Here is a 27,626-nt window from a genome sequence, read left to right on the forward strand (position 1 = left end):
TGGCGTGTGCTTTACTGCTGCCTGGTTGTTATAGTGATAAACCGAGGGCCTGTGCATCACCGCCTCTACTTACAAGATTTAAACAACAATCTTCTCTTCCTCCTGGGAATAAGGCAGGAAAATCCGAAAAAAATCCTCCGCACTGAATCCCCCTGAGAAGTGCCACATTGTGGAGGGGGCTTTGGGAAGCCTCTTCTGGCCATGCCAGTTCTCAGCCTTGATGCTGAGTCAGAGACAGGTATCCCAAAATCCCTTTGTGGTGATCTTCCCCTAGAAACCATGGAAGAACTGGAGCATACTTGTCCCCAGCCACGCTCGGTAAGTGAATCGAAATGCTACAGTATATGACAACAGCATTTAGGAGCAAGGGCTTTATGTAATGACTTGGCTGCAGACTAATCCATCTGTGCTGTGCGTCTCATACACATTACATTACAAAGCAGCATTTCTGTGCTGAGACAGGATTCTGCCTCTCTCGTTTCCTCAGGGCGGTGTGATCACTGCTCCATGTCAGCACGAGCAAAAAACTAGTTCTCTATGGATCTATCAATGGCCATACTCTAGCTAATGGCCTTAAAGGGTCAGTGCACTCTAAAGGTCAAGCTTCTTGAAGGTCCAGCTAATCTCGTCACTTATGTAGGCTCCCAAAACTGGAGATGTTTAGAGATATTTTGATAGACATTAAATATACTATTGTAGCAAGGTGTAATGTAATAGCTAGATTTAATTGTGAAACGTGTGATAAGATAATACTAAAAAAATCAAAACCAGTTTTTGACCCCTTGTCAAAAATATTTATTGTTCTATTTTGCATAATAAAGAAATTATTGCCACTGCACATTAGGTCTCATGTGCCCTAATGGTCCATCACTTTAGATATCAGAAAGTAGCAGTTTGTTCTGCGCAATCACCTTTATGATTATTACCATTAAAGGGGTTGTCCACTTTTCTAGATCTCTGCTTCTGTCCTGCTATAAAAGCTTCCATGTTTACTTCCAGTGGATACAAATCTGTCCAATCTTTTGATGTACAGGCAGTCAAAAGACCATGGACCAATTTCTATTCACTGGAAGTAAATATAGAAACTTTCTATAGAAAGACAGCAAGCAGAGATTTAGAAGTTTTTATTACACAAATAATAACAATTATTTGCTGAAAGTGAACAACCCCTTTACCATTTGAGATGAATGACACAGCATTTATATATTTCACACAAGTGTTAAACATTTTTCCATAAACTTTCTGTATCAATTCCTCACTGTTTTCTAGATCTCTGCTTGCTGTCATTCTATAGGAAGCTTCAATGTTGACTTCCTGAGGATATAAATCTGTCCATTGCTGTTAATTATGAAAGTCGTGCCCCTGTGGGACATCACATGACCATATCTACAGGAAATAAAGAATGACAGCAAGTAGAGATCTAGAAAACCATGAGGAATGGATACAGAAAGTAAATTGCAAATTTTATAACTTTTCATTAAACAAACAACAATGTTTGTTAGCTGAAATGGGAATACTCCTCTAGGATATGTGAAATATATAGATATGTAATACCGTATTATGGAACCGGCGCCATAACACGACAAAATATAGGACATGTCAATGAGAAGGCAAAAAGGAATCCAGGTCCCTTTTAAATTTGTCTTGTGTCTCAACCATCACAACATACTACTGTGTAAGGCTACATTCACACAATGTATGCCCGCCGTAATGTAGTACATGGATGCCGGGGAGAGGAGGAGGAGAGTGCCACTTACCCCAGCCTCTCTCCATAGAGTAACATAGGGCCTGGCGCCATGTCCTGTCGAAAGATAGGACATGTCCTATCTTTCTACAGGCTACGGAAAGGTACGGTGCCGTGAGGCCATTGCGGTGTATGGGGGATGTATATACACCGTATTTGAAGAGATATAGCCAAGGTGTATGACTATGGCTTCCCGTCCTTTTCCTTTTCAGAACTGAGATGAGTGTGTGAGTTTGTAAAGTGTTGGAAAAGAAGTATTCGACCTACAAGTATCTAATTTGCAGATTTACAATATGTCATGAACTTTACAAGCCATCATGGCCATACTAGGAGTCAATTTAATAACCTTTCATTTCTACGTATTTTCATCAATACCAAACGACACACAAAGTTGGCCCTCATTCACACTAGCATTTGCTTTTCACCACTAGCAGTGGTTTCCACAATCCTGTGTATGTGCTAACTACCTGATCTGTTTGTGGCTCGGCCCTCCCATAGAAGTGTAGTGGAATGTGAAAAATATGTGAAAAATCCGAATTCTATTTGTGGATCAGTTGCTAGGTAACAAAATCATGTGATACTCCAGGGGGTTGGAACATGTTTCTGACAAGATTTGCCTGCTTTCCATTTTTTTGTGGACAAAAAACTGAGGACATGTTTTTGTAGACATACCGGTCAGAAACGGTCAGACACTGAAACCAAAAACGGACAAGAGATCTGTGGTTTCTGGGCAGAGAAAATGCGTATAGATAGTCTTAAATTGTAGTTGGTAATTTCTGTGCATATGAACTGTTTGGCTCCTAGAATACAACATGATTCAGTATGCCTTCATTTATATTTCTTTTTAGTTAGTGAGTATATTGTCCAAATACCCAGTAGAGGTGCTGAATTTATGGTATTTTTGCCACTGTTGATATCAATGGATCATGATAAAACATTATAGGTATAAATGGATAATCGTCTCTTAGTCATCAAGTCATAAGCAAGAATGTCTCCAAAGTGTGGGGCCCCACCTAGAAAATATAACTGGGTGGACAGTTCTTAAATTATCTGTACTTAGCTCCACAGATAAGTCTTCTTGTAGAATAGTAAAATGGTCTAAAATAATGCTGCGACAATTTGCTCTGTTTGAAAACAAACGGTGGAACCCGGGCCTATTTTCTTTCAATAATCCCCCAGGGCGCATCCTCTGGCTCACTACAGACTGATTACCAGCTGCAGGCCCCAAAACCATACTTATTATTAGTTTAAGTTTCCAACCTTCTCCTTTATCCCAGCATGAACTGGAGTGGACTACATGATATGTAGTGCAACTTGACCTTGCTTGTAGATAAAGACACGGTTTGAGGTCTATTCAAACGGAATACAGTCATTATGTAATAAAACAACTGTACCTACAAAATCATGCGTTCCCGTAACAGAGCACTGTAAGAGTACAATTCAGACTGGATGTCATGTATGGTTTCATTGTCTCCACCTTACATTGTAGCTTTTTGGTAATCTTAAAGACTTGTACTATAAGAAGTTTCGGGAGCGTTATACTGATTCACGGTCAACCATTGAATAATAAAAGTTATTCGTTCTGATTGAAAATTCCGATGGAATGTATAAATTTATATCATTGCATATGATACTACCACTTTTTAGGAAGATGATTTGAAAACATTAAAAGAAATTAGCAGGATGTTATCCCTGAAGTACATTGTCACATACATTGCAGGTTTATTCATCCCTAAAATTATTGTTAACTGGTATTCAAATGAGTGATTTGGGGAAAATCCTGTTCCCCATTTGTATGCACAGTAGTCAGTGCAGGCACAGGAGAGAAACTAAGGCTTTGTGCCGGGACCTTGGCATAGCACACAGGTGGCTGGAGAGTAGGTGAGTGCTGCTGACCACTGCCCTCTCCATAGGGAGGCATGGTGCTCGGCCGTACATACAGGAAATATAAAGCATGCACTATCTATTTCTGGTGACAGTACGGTGACACACCTTGTCCTCACTGAAGCGAGCCAGTTATCTGTCCCCGGAACTTCCATGTGAAAGGTGCCATAACAGTTATCAAATGTGTCCACTATCAACCTTTATTGTTAATCCTGGTTCTTATGACAATCCAACATTTTTAAAATCCAATTGTCACAAAGACCAAAAAAATTTGTCTGGAGCTACAATATAAAATATACAGTTCCGACTTACATACTAATTTAACTTCAGAACAAACCTACAGAACCTATCCTGTATGTAACCCGGGGACTGCCGGTACTGCATCTGATACCGAGTGCACACACAAGATTTGTGCCCACTGCAATCAGTTGCTATCAAATATTTTTGTGGTCCTGTGGACCTTTGTTTGCATCCCTTGTGTCATCCGTGGGTGAGTTCCGCTCACACACCAATGACTATTGAAAATGACCGCTGGGATCCAAATATGAGCAGGAATAGAATGTGTTCTATCTTTTTTTGTCTCAGCCCATGACTGTGTGCATGAATCCATAGAAGCGAATAACAATGTGCACTACTGGAAGAAAATATGGCTAGCACACGTCCACATTTCCTCATTGTGTTGAGCTAGCCTTACTGAAGATAACAAAACTGATGTTTCAAATTCATTTGAATACACCCCAAGAAGAGGAGGAATGGTTTCCATGATAAATGTGTTAGTTCGGTTTCATGTGTGGGGCAGGCAGGGGTAGATTTTAGTAACCAATCAGAGCTCAGAGCTCATATTAATGACCTGTGGCAAAATGGAAACTGAGTTGTGATTGGTTGCTAGAAGCTCAGCTGTGATTACCTTCCCATAATGTCAAATCTTATTATTTGTTTTACTACTAAGTTGCCCGGGGCTTGATTTTTGCTGGATTAGCTGTAGGATTTGATGACATTTCTAGGATAGGTATGACTCAATGATATCAATGAGATAAAAATTGTCAAATCGATTTTCCAGTTTACTAAAGCACCTGCACCAAAATGAATACAATTATCCACTGTTATTCCTGCAGAGAGAGGCATGGCATGTAACCAATCATACCAAAAGGTGCTGTAAAATTGGCTCAGCATTATCCATTCTAAACAAGGCACATTTCTAGGTTTAAGTCTACACTGTTTAAACTTAAAACTTTCTAACTCTGTGTTTTTGTAATATTTTGTAACGTCACACACAACCACATTGGTACCTAGGGCTCATTTTAGTTTTGACCCTTTACCAGTCAGGACTTTTATTTGGTGCAGTTGCACTCACTAGTATACCTTGTACAAATTAAATGGGTTTCTCAGATGAGGTTTCTGTAGGTTCCAGAAAAAGAAATGAGCAGTTATATCGGCAGTGAGTTTTCTTTCTCTTCTCCTTACTTTTGTTCTGATTGCGAGTATGACCTTCAGGAGACAATAATTCCCTGCTGTGAGCCACTTCCAGGAACTCCAGTTACTCTGAGTTTTTTTTTTTTAGAGTTCTGTTTTCAAGGGATCGATTTTACCATGGCCTGTGATTGAGCTGTAGTGTGTCTGCTTCCAAGTTAAATGCCCTGAGTCATGGTGTAAAGACACATGAGCAATTTCTGTAGGTCATCAAAAGGAATATAACAAATCTATATATTGTTGGAATCACGAGGGGATTGTAGTAAAAAAAAACAGCTAACTATGAATTCAATTGATAGTGGCTACTGCTTTGTCTGTTTTTAGTTAGTATAATGGTATCTGGACAGATGTATTTATATAGGAACAAAACGACTAAAAAATTGTTGAAAAAGCAAAATAATCTTTTTTGTATTTTGCTATGCTTTCGGTCTTTAAAAAAGCATATAAAAAGAAGGATTACTATATGTCTGTGCTAGCATCCGGCCACTAGGGCTATATAATAAATATCCATTAATAGTATAGTAGTAGGATTATTGCCATCACGTACATTAATGGCGTATCTGCAAAATATCATGCAACATAAATGTCTGATGGATATGGATCTCACTTACAACTTAAGGAAACGATGACCAAGGACTTACGTACCTACTCAATTTACGATTTCATAGTAGAGATGTACATTTAGGGCCAAATTAGAAATTAGATCTTGTACTCAACAATATGGAAAGATTAGGAAACACATTCCTGATTCCTTTGCATCAATGAGAGATGGGACCTTATATATTAGGTGCTCAGTGACCCGATTGAACCTGGAAGGTTTAATTGACATTTAGCTAATAGCATAGTGTACAATTACTATGCACTGAAAATATAAATAATGGCAAAGTGTGAACAGAGCCCACACTTTAAAGGACATCTACCCCCAGGATGAAGGATTGTAAACCAAGCACACTTACACACACACTGGTGTGTGCCCCTTCTTATGCCCTGTTTTTTTACAATAAAAAGACTCCTCCAAGCTCCTTAGGTGTTAATTCCGTAGTTGTTTGCATAAAACAAGGTCATAAGAAGTTGTATACACAGTATGTGTGTATATGGCGTGTTTAAATTGTAGTTTATATTGTATGCATTAGCATATGATGTACACATACTATATGTATGTATATAATGTGTATGTACTATACTGTATATGTGCAAATTTAATGTGCATATGCTGTATGTGTGTATAAATGTATAGATGTGTAAATACTGTATGTATGTACTGTATGAGTTTTTATATACTGTATGTATTAGTGTATATGTGTATAATTGTGTGCGTATAACTATACAAGTATAAAAGTGTATATAAAAGTGAGTATATGAGTCTAGAACTTTATGTGTGTATATAATATAGATGTGTGTACCCTGTTTCCCCGAAAATAAGACAGCGTCTTATATTAATTTTTGCTCCTTAAGAGGCACTAGGTCTTATTTTCAGGGGATGTCTTATTTTTCCATGAATAAGAATTTACATTTATTTGTGAACAAAAAATTAACTTCTCAAACATCCTTATAACTCTCCAAACTCTGAATCATTGGCATATTGGGGCCCAATCTCGCATATTTAGCAATAGCACTTTCCTTAAATGACCACTTCATGTCCATGTAGCTGTTTGTAGCACATTTGTCCTGCAACAGTCATGTGATTTTATTCCGCAAATTATTCACCTATGTCACAACCTATTGCAGTATCTAAAAGATCTACTAATACTAATGTACAGCTTCGGGGGAGATGTAGCAATGACTGCTGCTAGGTCTTATTTTCAGGGGAGGCCCATTGTACTAGGTCTTATTTTCAGGGGATGTCTTATTTTAGGGGAAACAGGGTATATGAGTGTGTAAATGTGTGTGATTGTATAAATGTGAGTGTACAAATATGTATATATTTTTTAAGAAGAAGGGGGGGCTCCAATGGGCAGAAATCCGCTATGGGGCTCAAGCTCTTCTAGTAAGACCCCTGCTTCCAGATCATGTTTCTTTCATGGCCCTGGGTGCTGACATAATACAGAAAATCCACTTTGAAGAACGATGTAGACTGGTTGTATAAAGTCAGGGAGGCAGAGTGTTTAGCACTGAATTCAAGCTCTGCCCCCTATTCTGGCATCATTAACCAGACTTCAGGACATATGTTAAACATATGTTTCAAAAGACATTTTCACACTTTTCTTAAAGCTTTATTCTTTTATGTTGTGATTTCCAATGATAATTAGAACCACAATGCTCTTCAAGGTGCTATACATAACATTTGATTACAGAGACCAATAGATCTCATCCATTTATTATATTTCTGCCCACCTGTTTCCTGGGCTCCCCTCAGCTGTTCCTCCACCATCAATTTTATTTGTAGTTCTTCGCCCCCCAGTTTAGACCTGTCCTGATCTTGGTTAATTTCACTAACTAATTTCACTAATTCCCTCACATACGATTTCATAGCATCTTGTAAAGCCCCCTGTGGAACTGACCCTTCATTAATCTCTGATACTCCCTCAGCCTCGCTTTTACTTGCACTCCCTTAAACTATTTTGCATCACCATCCAGCATGCCTTCCCTCTGTCATATCATGATCCTTAGCAAATAAATCACCCTTGACACCATTGTCTCCTCTAAAGATCATGTAGACCCACCTCAGCACAACACTTCCTAAAAGATGAGACCCAGGTACAGCATCCCTGAATATTACAGGACATACATTTAAAGTATCATGATTACTTCAATCCTCAATATACTTTCTCCCCCCCAGTATCCAGGATCTTACCTGCAGTACATGAAATACTGGGCGCAGACACATTAGTCTATCAGCCTTCTCCGCCCTCAGGCCTTTTGAAGTATGACCACCCGCGAGTGTCTGCCTGCTCAGGTCCAGGCTCTTCTTCTATTTCCACCCTCCTGGGACCTGTCATAGTATCTGAAATAACAATGGGTATTTTTTCCTATGCTCCATCACCTCCCTGAACCATTAACAGACCCCCGCCATACATAATATGAATTGACCTTTGTGAAGTATGCACATGGAGAAAAATTTAAAAAAAAAACTTTTAGACTTACCTTGATGTGAGTCCTATGAAGCACATGAGAACATCCTGCGTTGGGGTTTTTATCTCACGATGTGGTGAGTGTAGCCAGGATAATGATAACCTGTGGAGCTTGTGCAGTGAAGTCGGGGTGCACTAGGCTGGTTTTACTTGCTGCAAGGTGCAGGTACAAAAGGAAAGAGGGACGAGGTACGTCCTCACCCCCCACCCCCACCCCCGATTGCTTAAAAATCATACAGAGTGATTTGGGACACTAAACTATCAGTCCACAAGGACCTGTCTGTGGATTAGTGCCCCAAACTGCCATGGTACTTTCCCTTTAAAGTACCCCACATGCTTGTATAAATACATGTCTACCATAGAGCATCATAAATATATGGTATATATACAGTACATGCAAATTCAGTTACATTCAATGAAATTAATTGGAGATTTTGTTCTATCACTAAAGAGAGTGAGATTTGGGTTTCCATTTTTAGATGTAAAAAATATTTGTATTGCATGTGAAACAAAAAATGCAATCAGGTTATTGTAATTAAAAGGTTTTCAGAAGCATCTCGTACGAAACACAGCAAGAGCACAATGGTATACAAAGCGTTCATGAATAGTAATGTCGTCATATTTATAGCTGTGTGCGCTTGAAATAATGCCTTCTTCTTTGTGCTATTTTATAGACTCTCGCCACACCTGCTCCATTTGCTGCGGATACAAGCTGCCAGTGCAAAGCTCCACATGAAAAATTAACCATTGCTCAGGCTCATTTAGGAACACCGGGTGAGTTACAGTGTTTTATAGATTTTAAAGCAGAACAGATATCCAATGGTTCATCATCTTTTAGATCGGGCTGTAATAAATGGATTTCTTTACATACAGGCCAACATTTAGTAACAACAGTGCAAATTGCACTATGTGTAGTGTGCAGGGGGCGCCGGATTTGTGATTTCTGGCGCACGTTATACATGAATCTGGCGCTCCCTGCACTGCCCCGACAGTGTACACCACTTTTTCCGGTGCACCTTTGACATAGGATGTGCAACACAAACTTTGCATGATAAATATGGCGCATAGTCTGACTGAGCACTGGATTGCCCACTGCCTGTATCTGATATTGACACCATTTAGACTGGGAAGTTAGATTTTAGTGCAAGGGGTTAATGAGTTGATGCACAATCAAAATTGGTCTGAACTAACTTCACATTCATGAAAGTGAAATAGAATTCCTTAGAATAGCTTTTTGCAGCTCTAAGTGTGTACCAAAAAAATTGCACTAAAAAAAGTGTCTGGAAACTAGAAACGCAGGAAAAGTTTGGGATTTTAATGCTGCGCCCAAATTGAAACCCCAAAGCATGGGTGTCAGAAAAGGACCAATATTGTGGCACTGATACTAATAACAAGGTGCAACAGGCGAAGGACAGAAAAATCTGCAAAAAAAACTGGCGGAAAGTCAATAAGGGTCTCTTTTTTTCACTTGATGTTCAAAATTAGTTTGCTTCCGAAAGTAGTGTTGCTGAAAAGGTCCTATAAATTCAGCCCATAGTTCTACAGTGTTAATCTAGAGGCAGACAAAATTTACCCTTCTGAGACAATAACATGTGATCCATACTGAACTCAGTGGGGCACATTTACTAAGGCCCTTGCGACAGTTTTCTGTTTGACTTTGCATGTTTTTTTCTAGTGGAAACAGCTTGCACAAATATATAAGAAGTGTCTGCATCAAAATTGTGTTGCACGCGACCCTTTTGTGGCGCAGCTGCACTAGGCATCATACGACACAAATCTGGGAATTCCGGTGCTCATTCGGACCATGCACCAGATTTAACATGCAAAGTCCAACAGAATTGTGTTGCACATTCTATGTTAAAGGTGCACCAAAAAAATAGTGGTGCACTCTGTGGGAGCAGTGCGGGGAGTGCCAGATTCACAAATTTATTTCATTTAGCCTATTAACATTCACCCAAACAGAAGCCCATGGTATCCCATTAGGGTGAGTGGGGTTTTTGGTATGCTGTTTTAGTGTCCATTATGCTTTCTGTGAGTGGCTTTCATTATTTTACTTTTCAGAAGCTCCATTTGGACATGTAAACCTAGGCTTAAAGGGGTTATCCAACTTATTTTGAAAATCCCGCGTGGGCTGGGATAGAAGAGAGAGAAAAGGTTACTCTCCCTGCTCTGCTCTCTTTTTTTGCACAATGTCTGGTTTATCTGTCAACACTCCTAGAGAGTCCGGAAACCGATTACAGAGGCTAGCATGGTGATGTTCTACTGTGACCCAACTACACTTCCATCTGTGACTGCTGAGGCCAGCTGCAACTAGTAAAAACCGACTATACTTACATTTATGTGTTAGCACATTGATGTATTGGCTAGTCAATCACGCCAACCCTGAGCCAATACGGGTTCTTCTTCCTTCTATTCATTTGCGTCAAGCTTCGGCTTTTTTTAATTTTTAGCACAGAAGGCTACAGATCTTTATAAAGATTTTTTTTTCATACATATGTGGTTTGTGGTTAGATCACCCATTGTAATCCAATAAATGAATTATTTACACTATTCATAGGTGTTTGAAACTTTTCATCATGGAGCTGAAAACAAGCCCACATAAATCCTAGAAGTCAGCACTGGTCTTCTTGCTAGGACCACTTCACCTGGTGAAGTGGTCAGAGAGCGCCTCCCCTGTATTTGTTTCTATGTGAAAATAGGTTATTGTAGGGAGCTGGCTATTTGCCTCTCTTCAGTATCTTAGCTAATCTTCTTCTGGCATCAGCCATGATGGAGAAAGGCTCCTTGGCTAATAAACTGTGCCAGCAGACTAGTAGATCACTGGTTAGATGTATCATTGCGGATATATTGGTTACTTTATTAGTTTAAAATTATATTTCTAAAGTATTGGAATAACTTGTTCTCTAGTAAACCCCTTTAAAAAAAATAAACGGAAACCCAACAAACCTCTATATTACATGTATGAGGTTTACTCTGTTTACGTATGAATCGAATTTAGTTTGAGTTGATCTCCATCTTCAGAACACTGTGTTTGCACTGCCCATATACCATATGGTGATGGAAGGAACATTTTAATGCTTTGTAGAAGATTGGTACAAAGTGTAGAAATCAGCCATTACTCATGGATATGTTCGGGCTGAGAACACAGATGGCAGGAAGAGTCTAGAATAGAAGGCTTAAATGTTACGAAAGTTCTCATTTGGAAAGGAATTTCTTTGTTAGGTGACAAACAAATTACAGTCACAGAAAAGAAGAATAGCCTAGCCTTTGTGATAATACAAATTGTATTGTGCCTTGAAAATGTCTTTTCTTTAGATCAGCACAGTTGATCCTGCAATTTTCCTTTCAATGATTATACCTCAATGGACCACTGCATTATATCAAATCAAAATAGTTTACACAAACTGCTCATCTTTTATTCTGAGGACCGACTAGAGAAAGAAAATGGGGTGTGCCACCTCCAAATCGCCTCATTTCTACAAACTTCTGCTAGAAAATGTTTATTAATAATTATAGCAAGAAACATTATTTGTCTGAGTGGCTGAGGTTTATGTAACAAAACTATGGCAGTGGCATGTAATGGGTAGGATGCATATACATCCAAAAGTGTGTTGGAGCCTAGAAATGCAAACCTTATAGTAGATAATTTCATGGTGTTATTGAAATGAATTGTTGCGTCACCTCCTATATTACAGGCCAGACCCTTCTCTTGTTTTAAGCTTTAACATGAGCATATGATGACTCTGATAGTCATTAAAGTGAATCCATCATCAGAAATTAACCATTACAACTATGTTATCAAGGATCTGAGCAGCTTCTAGAGCATGTTTCCTTCATGGTCCAGCGTGGTGGCATCATCCAGAAAATCAACTTTGAAGTGAGGTTTGAATTGCTTTTATGAAGTCAAGGAAGAGTTGAGTTTAACACTTAAGTCAACTTTCCCTGACCCGGAACATCCCCTTCACTGTAATTGATGGTCCTCCTGAGACATCATGGACCAGATCTGCTGAAGTATGGCGCATTAAGCTTGATTTCCATGTTAAACTTTCCGCCTCCCTGACTTAACACAACTTGTTAACACCTGACTTTAAAGTTAATTTTCTTGATGATGCCACCAAGCTGGGCCGTGAAAGAAACATCATCAAGAAGCTATTCAGCAGGTTGACAACGTACTAGTAATACATAATAGCAATAGTTTAGTAGGCCAATTTATGATGACAGGTTCCCTTTAAAGTAAATAAATCTCATGAGCTATCACTTAGTGGCTCGATTGGGCAATAGTCCCATTTATTTCAACATCAGGAGTGCCAGGCAATGATTACTCAGACAGCCTCGAAAATCCTACATCCTGGCCATAGTTTGTTATGGTTTATCCTATTTGATAACTGGTTTATATTATTATGCTCTGTCATCCAGCAACAACTCTGCTGATGCAGATCAGGATTTAAAGCAGTAAACTCCCGGCCCCTCTGTTGAGGAGTCCATCATCTAAAAAGGAGGGCACCACAATGCAAGTCCAGCTAAAATCCTTGAATATTAATGCAGGCTCCCTGCACATGTGCAAACCATTAATTCAACTGATAGCATATGAACAAATGAATTTCTATGGTTTAATGCACATGACCATGGTATCCAAGCCTGCATAGGAGCCGTCTGCCCAAGCTGCAAGACTCAAAGCAAGTCCCATTCCTGCCCATGTTTGCAGCTTGTCGTGTCTTTCTACTGTCATCGATCTGTGAAGGGCCCTCATTTCACACTTATGGTAATAATTTCAGATCAGCAGTTATACATTTGGACTGATAAATCCAGAATACACATGGAGCAATTTTACCGGCCTGTGCAAGCTCAAGTCAACTATCACAATTGAAGACCAGTAGTATTATCAGAGGGAACAAGAAGCTAGTGCTATAAGAAGCTTTACCAATACATTTTTTCAAATTTTTACTTGATTTATAATGACTTTTAACCCTTTTACGAGTGATCAACAGAATATTACATCTACCAGTCATCAGGGGATGTATGCCGACACCAGCCACTCTTGGTGGCGATCACGACAGTTAACCTTTTAGGTACCTTTGTACCAGTCCATGGCATCTATACAATGTCAGCACGCGTGACACCATATTGGAATATCTTCTGAAAATGTTCCAACATCTGTTGAGATTAATAAAGGACATCACTCAAACACTGAATTTAACATATTGGCATTACTGCAGCATAATTGCGAGCAAGAGAATTTGTCTGCACCACTAGGATTTTTAGCATTTATTTTTTAGGGTTCAGGAGATAGCTTTTTTTTTATCTATGTATCCTTTAAGGGCATATGGGTGTATTAGAGGGCATCCGATGAAAAAAGTTGAATTGACCAGCTGAATTGTAGACACTGTAACTTTATTGGCAATGCATTAAAATTACTAGTGACATCTAGCAAAACAGTCAACGTGTTTCAAACATATGCAATGTTCTTAATCAACCAGATGTACTGTTCTTAATCAGTCATGATTAAGGACAGTACTTTGGTTTGAAATGCGTTGGCTGTTTTTCTGGATGTCACTTTGGCAATTCGAATGCATTGCCAATAAAGTTATAGCTTCTACAGTTCAGCTGGTCCATTATATTATACCTTCGCAACAATGGGGACTCGTGCTTTACTGGACTTAAGTGTAGAGGTGAGCTGGAGTTTATCTCTGTATTATAGGGCATCACCTTAATGAAAGAAAACAGAAAGATAACTTTGTATTTACCTGGATTAATGTTTATCTTGATGTTTCGTATGTTATACTACATGTTTACACACTATTCTGCCACTCTTTCTTCCCCCGAACAAATTGCGCTTGCGCCAAAAACGTGACTTACGTCTGAATAGTCAACAGTAGTGGAGCGTGTCTGAAGAAGAGCATGTTACTGCCTTGCACCTAAACAGTCACAAAAAGACAGCCATAGAATTGAAGAATCTTGCTTCGTAGTTGTCCTATGTGTGTTTTATACATCGATTTGCTGTGAGGATGCAGAAGCTATACAAAAATTATTTAGAAACAAAAGATATATAGTTTTATCCTGAGTTTAGGAAAAAGAAAGTCACAGAACTCCTAAGAGATAAGTTGACGTCTTTGCTTTGTCTTTTCCAGTTGATCGACCTGTCAGAGTGTATGCAGATGGAATATTTGATCTCTTCCACTCAGGTCATGCCAGAGCCCTCATGCAAGCCAAGAACCTGTTCCCAAACAGTTACCTGCTTGTCGGAGGTAAACTATGGGCTGACAAAACTAGAACTGAAGAAATGTTATAGATCGTGAAATTCTAAGGTTATGCATTAAATATTAGGCCATGCAGTTCACACTACCATTCAAATGTCCGTTCCCTACCTATATTAAAAAATGTAAAAGCGGAGGTTTAACATATCAGTTAAAAATCTCATTGACATCAATATAAATGTTATGTCATCCGTTATGGTCAGCAAGCATTAATTATCCAAGTGTTTTTTAAACTGAGAAAAAATACTTCAGCCACATGGATAAAGTATACCTGCCTAAACAGAACATAACAGGTGACATAAAATTTACATTGATATCAATGGGATTTTTAATTGATATTTTAAACCTAATTAAACCTCAGTTCTTTAATTTTTTAAATGGAGGGAAGGAGCAGGGATGTGAACGATAGTGTGAAGTTAGCTTGAGTTTGTTTTTTTTCTTGTTTGAGATGTTCAAAGTCTACCAGTCTATGAGCTGTGATAAAGGGGATTTTGGGGGTTGGGTTTTTGCTCAGTTCCTCTAGGCTTCGGTGGTTCTGTCCAGCCCCTTAGTCTGTGCTATTTACCATAAGCACCTACTCCAGTCCTTCATATATCACAGGAATAACATACAACCCTCACAGATACTTATATACAAAAAGACTTTACTAACAACATACATGTGACAAAGTAACTACATAAAATACAATACAAAATACATAGAGAACACAACTACACACAAACCTTCTTCTCCTGACCCCTCCCGGACACAGTAATGTGTATGTATATACAATATAATCTAACACCACAGCCGCTCCTGGATATACCCTGAAGCAGGAGTCACATCCAGTACCTGACCGTATACATGTACATATAGAGACTCATGCACAATAGCATCTATATATCTAATCCCCCAATACACGTGCAGGGCACAGATCCACGTGTGAATGGGATACGGCTTTAGGTTGTACATGTAGTTACACTAATATATACACACTCACTGTAAACACTTAGCTATGTATATATATATGGTAAAACACATAACACCAGGAATATCTATAGGTACACGTATAAAGTCTACTATATTATAATAAGTACTATGTTATAATTACTCTTATGAAGTTGTATACATACACAGAAAGCACACACAATATATGACCTGGTTCCTTAGTTAAGTGCTGCTCGTCCAGGGGGCCAGGAAGCAAGAGACAGAAGAGAGTGATTTCTGTTTTTACCATGCTTAAATATCCTTGTGTGTAGTCCCTCACCACCCCCTTATAACTCCACCCTAAGACCCTCTTAGGATAGACCCCAGTGTGTGCAGGGAATCTCACACCTGGTTCATGGTGGCTTCTTACTGTTCAAAGCCTTTTGATATGTTAATGACCCAATGGCTTCAGCACACACATCTCACCAAAGAATATCAGTGCCTGCTATCAGTATATACTGTATCCATTTACGCTATATGTAATATATATATAATAATAGAGCAGAGGGTCCAGTTATGAAGAATGTTCCCCTGTAACAAGCTGTATATAAACCCTTCAGCACTATGCAAATGCAGACATATGCATACTGTATGTCATGTTTGCTGTACATAAATGTTTTCCCACAGACATTCTGCGTAGGAATACCTTTCTAATGTGTATCTATCAGGGTATAAATTTTATTTAATTCTGGGGTAAATGTATATGGTTTCCTCCTGCACTCAAGCAAAAAAGAGTTAAAAATAAAATTTCCTTTTTTCGAACATCTTAAAGAAAACCTACCATTTGATTTGATGCATTATGAACAAAACATACCTTAATAATCCTGTAGCTAAACTGATGCAGAAATATATCTTGTTTAATCCCTGTCCCAGTGGCTTTGCTGAAAAAACAATTATAAAATTCAGGACCTTGGGAAAGCTGGATTCACATTGCACAAAAGCTTTCTAAACAGGCAAGACAGGACTAATCAACCTGAGCTGGATCACTCATACACAGCAGCTGGGGAATAGTGCAGCAATTGATTCTTTTGCCTGGCAGGAAGAACAGTAATTGTATTATCCTCTGGTGCAGTGCATATCTAATGAGAAAGGAATAGCACTGAGCCCCAGCACAAAAGTGACAGAGCTTAATTATCATAATGTTGTAATTGTTTTTTCCAGCAAAACCACTCAGCACAGGGATTAAACAAGATATGATTCTGTATTCATGTAGCTGCAGCATTATGTTTGGTTCATAATGCATCAAATCAAATGGTAGCTTTCCTTTAAACATTAGATGCACACCCATGAGGACAAGATAATTTAGCAGGCAGGCATTTAGAGCTTTCACGGTTAGCTGTTAGTCATGACCCCACAAATTTAAACCTATAGATGTCTATAAAATGAAATAGTAAACTTCCTCTTTCAATGAAAATATGAAATGAAGATAAAAAGTTAGTTTTGGTGAATTATTAACAAATTATTCCCAAGCGATTGTGTTTGCAGGTCCACATTATATTTAAGGTAGTCTACCACCTCCCCCAAAACCTTATTATCTGCTGACAACATGTTGTAAAGTTTCCAACAAAACTTTATTATTTCTCTTTATTCAGCCAAATCTAATATATTCCCAATTTAATCTGTATGCTAATGAGGGAGTTGGTGCCCCAAGGTTATGTCCTCAGCACCTGAAGCATTGCTAGTCACTCTTCTCCTACTACCCCATATCCCCTATCGCCGGGGCCTAGCCTTTTCTTGGTGGCTTGGAGGCAGCCGGGGCCCAGAATACCGGAGTGGCTGGCTAGTGCAGCCTTGGGCACACTGGTGTCACAGTGCTTGGTATGGGGACCGGAGGGCTGACCTACAGCAGGTGGTGTGTGCAAGAAATATGGAAGGAGGGACTCATGCAATCGGGGGGGGGGGGCAACCCTAAGGTGTCTGGAGGATGAGTCCCTGGGTGATGGATGGGGAAGTCCTTGGTGGTAGACAGCCATATCCAGGGATCAGACAGGGGCTACGTTGTGCATATCAACTTATAGTTCTTTATTGAACCTCAAACAGCAGGCCACGGCCAAACACAACAGTAGTTTCTCAAACTGTAAGAGTCATAGAGAGCCAGTCCACAGGAAGGTCATATGCACCTTGGTAGTAGGTTCAGGCTGGGTGGGTACAGATGGAGCTGAGTCCAGGTGGCGGATCTCAGTTCTGGGTTTAAATCTCCAGACTTGCCCTGGGGTGCTAGGCAGTAGGCCTGAGGCACCTGTAGTTCCTGGAGTTAGGACAGTGGCTGTGGCAGACAGACCTAGAAATTTGGTTCTGTCTGCAGACCCTAGCAAAAGCCTAAGACAGACCATGAGGTCTGCCTCTCTTTGCTCTGACTAAGACTGACAGCTAAGATCATGTGCTTACGCCCAGCAGGGGTTCATGTACTCCCTGGTCAGGTGGTAGCACCTCTCCAATCACACTCCAGCTTGGATTACCAGAACATCAATAGACAGTCACAGATCACACTATTAACTGTTGCCTTACCAGGCAGTAGCTACAGCTGCAATTACTAAATATTCCAAGTTCTAGTAACATCCTAGAGAGATCATCATTGCCCCTAACACCTCCTGAACTGGAGAGGGAGCTATTCGCAACTACCAGCCTGCCCATGCATTGGCAGAGGTATTGCACATATGTACTATAAAGTTTATAAAGGTGTGACTATATGTCTCCTCTATTCAGTGTCTGTACCATATAAAGCAGAACTGACCAAACAAACAGCTTTCTAATGGTGTTTGTCAGTTTGCAGTGATGAGCTTACTCACAAGTACAAAGGCTTCACAGTAATGAACGAGAATGAGCGCTATGAGGCTCTGCGCCATTGTAGGTATGTGGATGAAGTGATCACCGATGCTCCATGGACATTAACACCGGAATTCTTAGAGAAACATAAGGTAACAATGAATTCCCAATGTCTGTATTCTTGACCCCTGATCTATACCCATGTACCCCTGATCTGTCTATCTGTCTGTGTTTCTATCTATTATTCTATCTAATTTCATACATATGTGATAGCTTAGTTGTCCCAGAAAACACACTATTGAATATTCTACATGGCATTGCAACATAATTTATGATCATGTTTGGGTGATTTAAATGTGACACAAATTAGGAAGAAACACATCACACATTCCCTTGATCTCTTCACCATGCTATATGCATGCTTTACCTGTGTCTAATGCTTTGATCAAATGCAATTTGAATCATTACAGTTTTACATATTCAATTAAACCTCCCAGCAAGGAGGTTCAATTGAACTTTCATTAATACTTAGCACGTGTTGAAGTTATAGCTTATTTTATGTCTATGGGTAAAAATTTCCAGCACTTACATCACAGGAGCTATTTTTTTACAGTTTACTTGTGTGCCAGAGCTTGTATTAAAGCATAACTAAACTTTTATTATTTTTAGATATGAATAGACAAGATTGTATTAGTAAACTTTGTAATACACTTCATAAAGAAAATAGCTTCAATTTTATCAATTTTGGCGCAGGCTCCTTGTTTTTGGTCCTAGTGCAAGGGCTTAATAAAGTTGAGCAGGACCTAAAAGGGTTAGAACTGTCTCCACATTCATGAAGGTGAAATAGAACTCCATAGACCGGCTTTTTGCAGCTCCACGTGTGTGCCAAAATTGTGTCAAAAACATTTTGAAAAATGAGATGCGCAGGAAAATTGTTGGATTCCAAATTGTGTGCCCAAAAAAAGAACAATCGCGAGTGTCGGAAAAACACCTACATTGTGACGCTGACACTTTATAAATATGGTGCAACGGGTGCAGCAAGGAAAAAAAAATGCTAATTTTCCATCTGAAAGCCAATAATACTGTAAATACCCTACTATGTCAATTTTTCTTCTTTTTTTCTCCAGCCTTCTGGGGTATGTCCACTTCAGGCAGATAAGGAGGCCAATGATTCAATCTTTCCATATCTAGAATACTTTTCCTTCAATGATTAATCTCTCATTAGGAACATTATAATGTTCCTTTAGCTGTCAGCAGAGAAATAAATCTGATTTGCGCACATTTTTTGATTAAAGAAGAAAGGCAGGAGTAAAGGTGGACAAAGGGACATATCTCTTTCATAAAGTATATAACAAAGTTTACTATTATCTGCAATTTTCATTTATGCAATTTTGTTGGATATTGTCCAAAATCACTGTTGGTTTTACTGTCCTTAAGTGTAATAACTTATATAAACACAATATAGTTTTATAATCTTTTAGTCAGGTTTTAGTACTGCAGTTTCTACCACACCCAGTTGTATTTTCTACATTGGGATGAGTGATTAACATCTTACAGTGATGGATTGGCCAAAACAATCCCCTTCTGGGACAGCGTCTAGGCAATTCATTTTTATTCCCTGGTGACTTCATTCAGTGCTTGTTAGACAAGTCTTCTTACTCTGGTTATCTGTGCTCTGGATCATTTATGTTTTGACTAGCTGTTGCTTCACAATTTTGTACCTCAATGCCAACTTGATTTTGACTTTGGTTGCCTGACCTTGCATCCAAGGTCTGTCTCTCTTGTTTTATACCAACATTTGGTGAGAAAAAGACCTTGAATGCATACCCATACATTATACAAAGATCTATTGCCGCTAGGCTACATTAATAAATGGAACTCCAGGTTCTTAGTTACATTTGGATCAAATTACATAAGCCTATTAATCACTTCACGGTGACCTCATTCTAGTGGGACGAGACACTGGTGGGTGCATCACCACCAAGGACCAAGACCCAGCATCCCGCCAATACCCATACTTGCAGGCTAAGCCCCCATGGCTCTGGGCCACAAGTCTCCATAAGCACCACATCAGTACTGTGTGAACATGTCTTGAAACTCACTCACTATTCAATATTCAAACTGACTGAGATCAATCAGAAATCCACTTTATGGAGTCTCTGGAAACACCTTAGGGCAGAGGAAAAAATGTTTGGAGAGAGAAAGATCTGGACTACACTCCCACACATCATACATTGATCTTTTGCAAATAGGCTACATTAACAAATCAAAATCAAGGTTCCTGGTTATATGTTGATCAAATTGCATAAGCCCACTAACCACACTTAGCATTGACCTTGTTCTTGTTGATCCCTACACTAGCAGGAGCGGTATTTATCCTTCTGTTTTAAGCATGAGCCCAGGATGGGGACTGCCATGCAGGACTGGCAAGTAGGCAGGAGCAGAGGTTGTGAGTAATGCACTTCTTCTCTGTCTTGACACTTCTGTGCGCTTTATTTCTAGATTGATTTTGTGGCTCATGATGACATCCCATATTCATCAGCAGGTTCTGATGATGTCTACAAACACATAAAGGAGGCAGGTAATCAACTTTTTTGTATTGCAGCCCTGATTTACTTGGATGATGTGCAAGGTGTTGAGGTGTGAGCACTACTTGATAAGGCTGGCTTATACTGAGGCAATATATATGCTGTATTTTTTTTATAGACCCAAGTATAAGCCGAGTTAGGGTTTATACTTGAGTATATACAGTAATTATCATATGAGCAACAAACTACTAATGCTAATAAAGCTCTAGAATTTTAGATGGGCTAGGACTGCAAAAAATGATATTGATTTGCTTGAGAGTTAGAGAGAAAATTACAACTACATCAAAACAAGTGGAATAATAATAATGTCTATTAAATGATGCAAAGAGTTGAGGTTGGGGAAGGTGTTGAAAGGTCCTTTTTAATGCATACAACCCAAGTAACCCTTGTTAACTTGTAAACCCTTTAAAATGATTAAATTCACATATTTATTTCATGCCGCATTGAAAGTAATATGTGCTCTAAGAATGAATGGTAAATGTTGACATCCATGAGATTGGTAAATAATCATGTTTTAACCACATCCAAATAAAATCCTATCATCCAGCGCACCTTTCCTCTCTGTGACAGGCATGTTTGTACCGACACAGAGGACAGAAGGTATCTCAACGTCAGACATAATCACTAGAATCGTCCGTGATTATGATGTTTATGCCAGGCGCAATCTCCAGAGGGGATACACTGCAAAAGAGCTAAATGTTAGTTTTATAAACGTAAGTATAAAGACTGCTGACAATGCTGCTTCCCATAGCGGCTACTTGTTTTTCCCTTTGTTACACACAGTGTTTAAAACCAGTGTTCCCATTACATGTGCTGTGTCTACACAATGTAGAGTGTGGGGTGTTGTATGCAACATTGGATACAAATCTCCGTTTTCATTTTAAATCGTAAATGATTACAACGGTTTCATGGATTATAGGGGGATTAGACCTATAATCCCCTCTTAAACCTAAATGAATTCCACATGAAATACCAGGATTCATTTCATATTTATCATAATAATATTTGGTGTTAGATATCCCAGAAAGAACACTAATTTTACAGATTCTAATGACATCACACAACCTGGAGTCACCTGCTATGAAACATGGGGAGAGATTTAGTATAAGGGGAATTTTACCAGTCACCTTTTTGGGGTCTACATTTTTGTAAACTCCATAGCTAGGTGTTCCTTATCCCCTTTGAGCACCTTGACGTGATACTACGTCATAGAATGCGGGCCGTTCCCGCACCTTGTCGTAGTATCACGTCATGGCGATCGTCCGGGCTCAGAAGCTAAGCCCGAGCGATCGACGCGGGATCTCGGAGGTACGAGGTAGTTGGGATCCCGCAATAACAGCCGGGATCGTGACTATCGCGATCCTGACTGTTTAACCCTATAGACGCCGTGGTCATTGTGACCGCGGCGTCTATGGCGCATCGGCACGACGATCTGCACCCCCAGATGAAGGCTTGACAGCTGAAACGTGCGTCCGGGTCAGCGTGGGGCTCATTTTTATCATAAGTAAGGACATTTGGACTCTTTGGTTACTCTATGATTTACAATAGCACATTTTTATCTGTACACTTGAATGTACTTTTTCCCTGTCCACTCTATGTATAATACCATACCTTGGTTTTGTATATATTTTTTACCCATGATTGCATGACCACATATGTTATTATTCTCATCATGCAGCTTGTATGTTACCACGGTGTAAAATAGCTTCAGTCCACACTGTTTAGTGCCGGGGCACATTTTTCCTGTGCACAGTTGTCCATCAAACAGTACATATTTGTATTCTTTTAATAACTTTTTCTAAACAATAAAATTTATTTACATTTTACTTGTGGTGTGAAAACCCCCCTTTTTTGGTTTGAGTGTCCTTCTAATAGAAGCTACATGAATGAATTTTATACACCAGTCGGCATTCTCTATGTGAGCTGTAGAATCACCTCCAAATAATAGGAACTGTTGTTATTTTTAATCAGGAGAAAAAATACCGATTTCAAAATCAAGTAGATAAAATGAAAGAGAAGGTGAAAAATGTGGAAGAAAAATCCAAAGAATTTGTCTACAAGGTGGAAGAGAAGAGTCACGATTTAATTCAGAAGTGGGAGGAGAAGTCAAGAGAGTTTATTGGAAATTTTCTAGAATTGTTCGGTCCTGATGGTGCCTGGGTACGTTCAGTTTGTTTTTGTTTATTGGTATGGTAATGTTACATGTCTCATTGCTATACATAGAGATGAGTTGGCCATAGTAATCGCATAATCTACACCATGTCCAAATTACATTTTTTGAGATACCTGGCAACACAATGGAGAAGACTACCTAAGCCAAATTATCCATCATTCTAGTTTAATATACACAGAAAACATGTTGACCTCTACATTTATTGTGGTTGTGGCTTAAGGAAGGGGCATTAACACCTTGCTGCTGAAGACAGTTTTCACCTTCCTGACCAGGCCCTATTTTTAGAATATGACATGTGTATTGCTTTGGAATGCCTTAACATATCTAGGTGATTTTGAGATTGTTTTCTCGTGACACAATGTACCTCATGTTAGTTGAAAAAGTTTGTTGGGACCCGGTAACCTTAGGGTACACATCAGACCCTGTGGCTGCAGCAGGAAGGACCGAATCACTCTGGTAAGCTCGGGCAAAGGGGGGGGGGGTACGATCCCCTAGGGAATGTTCTGCTTAACAGGTGTTAGAAGATGGTGTCAGCTATAATATTCAGCTAACAATTGTAGCTTCTGGCACGGGCTCCCTTTCGGAGCTGGTGCCAAAAGCTGGAAGTAATAGTATTGACGTTTGCCGAAATGCACTTCCTGCAGGTGCGTACTACTATGTCCATTTGCAGGAAAGGTCAACATAGAGATGGGGAACACCATAGAAATCAGTAGTGGATTATAATATAGGCGGTTGGGGCGGTGACCCTGGGGCCCAAGACATCTGGGGGGCCTATTGCCACCCAAACCACCCACCAAATTTTATACTCAGAAGGATCTTCAACCATGATATTCTCTTACATCCTGCTCATAACACGCATGTACACAAGAGCCATTACAGGACCTATGAAGGTTTGGGGAATTTCAAATGCCATTGGTGGGGTGTTGGGAGGATGCAGCACATAGATTATTCACTAGTCCCACCAACATACTGTACAATTGAGTAAGCTAGCTCACACTACACTAGAGTATGCTACATCACTACAGTATGCTTCATTCCAACTTCTATCACTGCAAATCAGTCATTTTATTCTTATTAAGAGACCTGTACATTTGTTAATAGAGTCTGTTTATTTCTGTTCTAGTAGATATATGTTCTTTCTCTGCAGATGATAAAACACATATCTACTATTTTATACTATGATTCTTTATAGATTCTTTATAGATTCTTTATAATAGCAAAACAAAAAAATTTTATTAAAAAAAAAAAAACATTGTACTGATGGTGTTCATTTTCTTCCAGAAGCAGATGTTTCAGGAGAGAAGTGGGAGGATGCTTCAAGCACTGTCTCCGAGGCAGAGTCCTACCAGCAGCCCCACTCGAGAACGTTCTCCATCTCCTCGTTCTCCTTCACCTACCTTGCCATGGGTGCTCAATAAGCCCTCCCCACCATTATCACCGAAAGGTGCAGCCTCTGCCTCTATCAGCAGCATGAGTGAAGGAGACGAAGATGAAAAGTAACAAATATATAACATGTTGTCAAATAAAAGCAACTATGTCTCCCCTCCACCTTGGGGGCAATAACCCTTCTTATTTAGGTGTGCTCTCAAGGAATATAACAGATTTTCTGTTGAGTAAAATGTAATCTGAGGATTTAAGGTGAGATCATCATTTTGGGACATATTTATGATTAGAAATGGTGAATATTATTTTAGAGAGTTGTCCTCAGGCCTTACCTCCTCCCTTACATGTGCGGACAGACCTTTAGTTAAGTCAATAAATAGCTTTTTGTCCTTTTGAATCAGAATTTACCATGCCAAAGCTGTTTGATAAATAAATGTATAAGAAAGGAGAATAAACTACAAATCCAGAAGATGTGAGCTGTAACAACAACTCTTCAGTGTGCTATGGGGTTCCTGCTATACTTGAACCTTGTGTATGGCTGCAGACCATGCACACATCATAGACCAGTAATAAATAAGTCTTTGATGGAATAAAATACCTTCTACATGCTAAATTCAGAAATCTATGGTGCATAGACTGTGGGACAGCATAACTACACTGGATCTGGGTGGAAGAGTGAAAGATAAAACATGGTACAAGGGGGAAATGACATTTACGTAGAATTCTCTACTGATTTTTTGCCGAAATGTATAGCTATGCTAACAGATAAGGACATGTGCTTTACTATATACCATATACTTATTTTTATGTCTATTATGTATCAAAGTTGAGACTTGATACACAAAACTATATCATACCCTAAGGCAGTGATGGCGAACCTATGGCACTGGTGCCAAAGGTGGCACTCAGAGCCCTTTCTGTGGGCACTCAGGCCATCAGTCCAGGACAGAGTTCACCAAACAGGAACAAATTCATTAAATCTTCCTGCAGTCCCAGGCAACTCATGAGATGCTGCGCTCAGCGCTATTTTACAGCGACACTTCATTGACTGTTTGGAACTGCTTGAGAAGTGAGAAGGTGTTGAAAGAAGTGCATTATCTTTGGAGGTCCTCCTGCTGGACCAACCATTCTTTCTAAACAGAGAGAAGCTACAAAGATAGTCTGAATTTGCCCACCTTGATTCAATTGTATTGGTGGCCTCAGGCGGCCGATACAATTAAAGAAGTGGAAGAACCGTTAGCAATAAGTTACTGTTTAAAATGGCACATCAGGGTAAATAAGTGGGTTTTGGTTGTAGTTTGGGCACTTGGTCTCTAAAAGGTTCGCCATCACTGCCCTAAGGTGTCCATCACATGTTTATTTTATGGCACTGTGCAGCCTTGGGGTTGTATGGGGCACTTATAGGGAATCTAAATGAGGGTATCATGGAATATTGTACCTCCATATATGTCTGATTTCATATTGAGGAATACACATATTTTTACGGTAAGATTTATGTGGAATATGGAAGTCAAAAATTGTGTAATTCTTCACCAGAGCATCCATTGTTGGTTGTGCATTAACCTCCAACCTGTCCCTTATTTTGACCATTGAATGTGACTATATCACTTATTTTAAAATTTAAAGTAACGTTTGCATTTTTGAAGTATAGTTCTAATATATAAAATTCAGAAAAGTCACATATCTTCAGAGTATGATCTGTTCTGTGAGGTGACCCTCAAAGGTTAAATAGTTTAATCTGCTCGTGAATTAAAGGGGTATTCCCTTGAAGACAAGTTTCTTAAATATACTCAGGATAACAAAATAACACAATCTCTAATTCACTGTTATTAACAAAAATACAGCATTTCACAGATATAATTCCAACTTGTCTCTATCAGTCTTGGTGTCCACAATTTCAGCTGCCCCTGGTTTCCGACCCTGGATCTTGTGACTTTAGGGTTGGCAGCCATCTTGTCTGAGGCTATGGAGCTGAGCTCTTCTCTGTTCCCTGCAGCGGCCCCTCTCCCCTGCATTCCAGGATCAGCTCACACTGATACACACTCAATTCCTGCAGCAAACAGCAGCAGCAGTGAGAGGAGAGCTGTACGCTATGGACAGATAAGTTCTTTATCCAGGAGGGGAGGCACAGCCGATCGGACAGTGTGATAGAGTAGAGATGAAGAAGTGCTTGAAATTTGAGAATTTTCTTTCATGGACAAACCCCTTTAATACACAATTTCTGCATGTGTTGGAATCATTAACTATGAACTTTGTTGTGCTATCTCCCTAAACATGTGCCCAATAAAAATACAGATTACATATCACAAATCCGGCAATGAGCAGATCTTGGTAATTTACTTCTGTACATTTCACAGTTCTTATAGAAAAATGTGATTATTTCTAATGGGAAACCTACCAATATCCTATATGGACAAAAAGTTTTGGAACACCCACAGGAGCATTTATACCATCCCATTCTAAATCAATGACCATTATTAATGAGTAGGTACCTCACTTTGCAGCTAAAATAGCTTCTACTCTTCTGGGAATATTTTTTACATGATTTTAGTGAGTATGTGACACCCACTCCACTCCACATCCAGAAGAGCATTTGTTAGGTCAGACTGGATGGATAAGAGGTCCTGCCTCAGTGTCTCTGTTATAGTTTGATATGGTTGAGTTCAGGACTCTGCCTTTTTAGACCGTGCTTTGAGCAAACTGGCCTTGGCATACTAGTACAGAAATGGGTTTCCACAAAGTTGGAAGCCTAAAAAATGTAAAATTTTCTTGGTATTTATTAGGATTTCTCTTTTATGGACCTTAAGGATCAAGACCAACCTCTGAAAAAAAAACTTATAGAGGGGTGTTTATCAATTGTGGCCCTGGGTCGTCTTTTTTGGGGCACTAATTGTGCAGTAAGTTATACAGGCAGTCCCCGGGTTACGTACAAGATAGGGTCCGGAGGTTTGTTCTTAAGTTGAATTTGTATGTAAGGCGAAACTGTATATTTTATAATTGTAGATCCAGACAAAAAAATTTTGGCCCCAGTGACAATTGGAGTTTAAGCATTTTTGTCAGGCTTAGAGGTTGTGGATCCTCTGAACCACTGCGGACGATGGCACAAGCCACTACCTGGGACCGGAGTCTAAGTGGCACCCGGTTTTCACCAGAGCCCGCCGCAAAGCGGGTTGGACTTGCTGCGGTGTGGTACCACCAGGTCGTTCCACAGGCGTGACTTGTCCGCAGTGGCAGCCAAGGTCGAGGTACAGAATCGGCAGGCAATCTCGTAGTCGGGGTCAGGCAGGAGGTCAGGACGGGCAGCACAGGTTCGTAGTCAGAGTCGTA

General features: G+C 39.6%; 1 protein-coding gene across 3 annotated transcripts; it reads left to right on the plus strand.

Moving 5' to 3' along the window:
• On the plus strand, positions 1 to 25,982 carry PCYT1B (phosphate cytidylyltransferase 1B, choline). 3 transcript variants are annotated; one of them, XR_011853338.1, is made up of 9 exons: positions 1 to 318; positions 8,844 to 8,943; positions 14,298 to 14,414; positions 18,156 to 18,307; positions 20,658 to 20,736; positions 21,314 to 21,456; positions 22,715 to 22,903; positions 24,198 to 25,162; positions 25,641 to 25,982. XR_011853338.1 is itself a non-coding variant. In XM_072137925.1 (8 exons), exons 1-8 carry the CDS (start codon positions 202 to 204, stop codon positions 24,414 to 24,416), a joined length of 1,116 nt encoding a protein of 371 aa, XP_071994026.1. In that variant the 5' UTR covers positions 1 to 201; the 3' UTR covers positions 24,417 to 25,982. The 3 variants fall into 3 exon arrangements, 1 of the variants encoding a protein (XP_071994026.1); XR_011853339.1 differs by having other exon boundaries at positions 24,201 to 25,162; XM_072137925.1 differs by having other exon boundaries at positions 24,198 to 25,982.
• The last annotated feature ends 1,644 nt before the right edge of the window (positions 25,983 to 27,626 follow it).

Source organism: Engystomops pustulosus, chromosome 2 (assembly GCF_040894005.1).
Source record: "Engystomops pustulosus chromosome 2, aEngPut4.maternal, whole genome shotgun sequence".
Taxonomy (NCBI): Eukaryota; Metazoa; Chordata; class Amphibia; order Anura; family Leptodactylidae; genus Engystomops; species Engystomops pustulosus.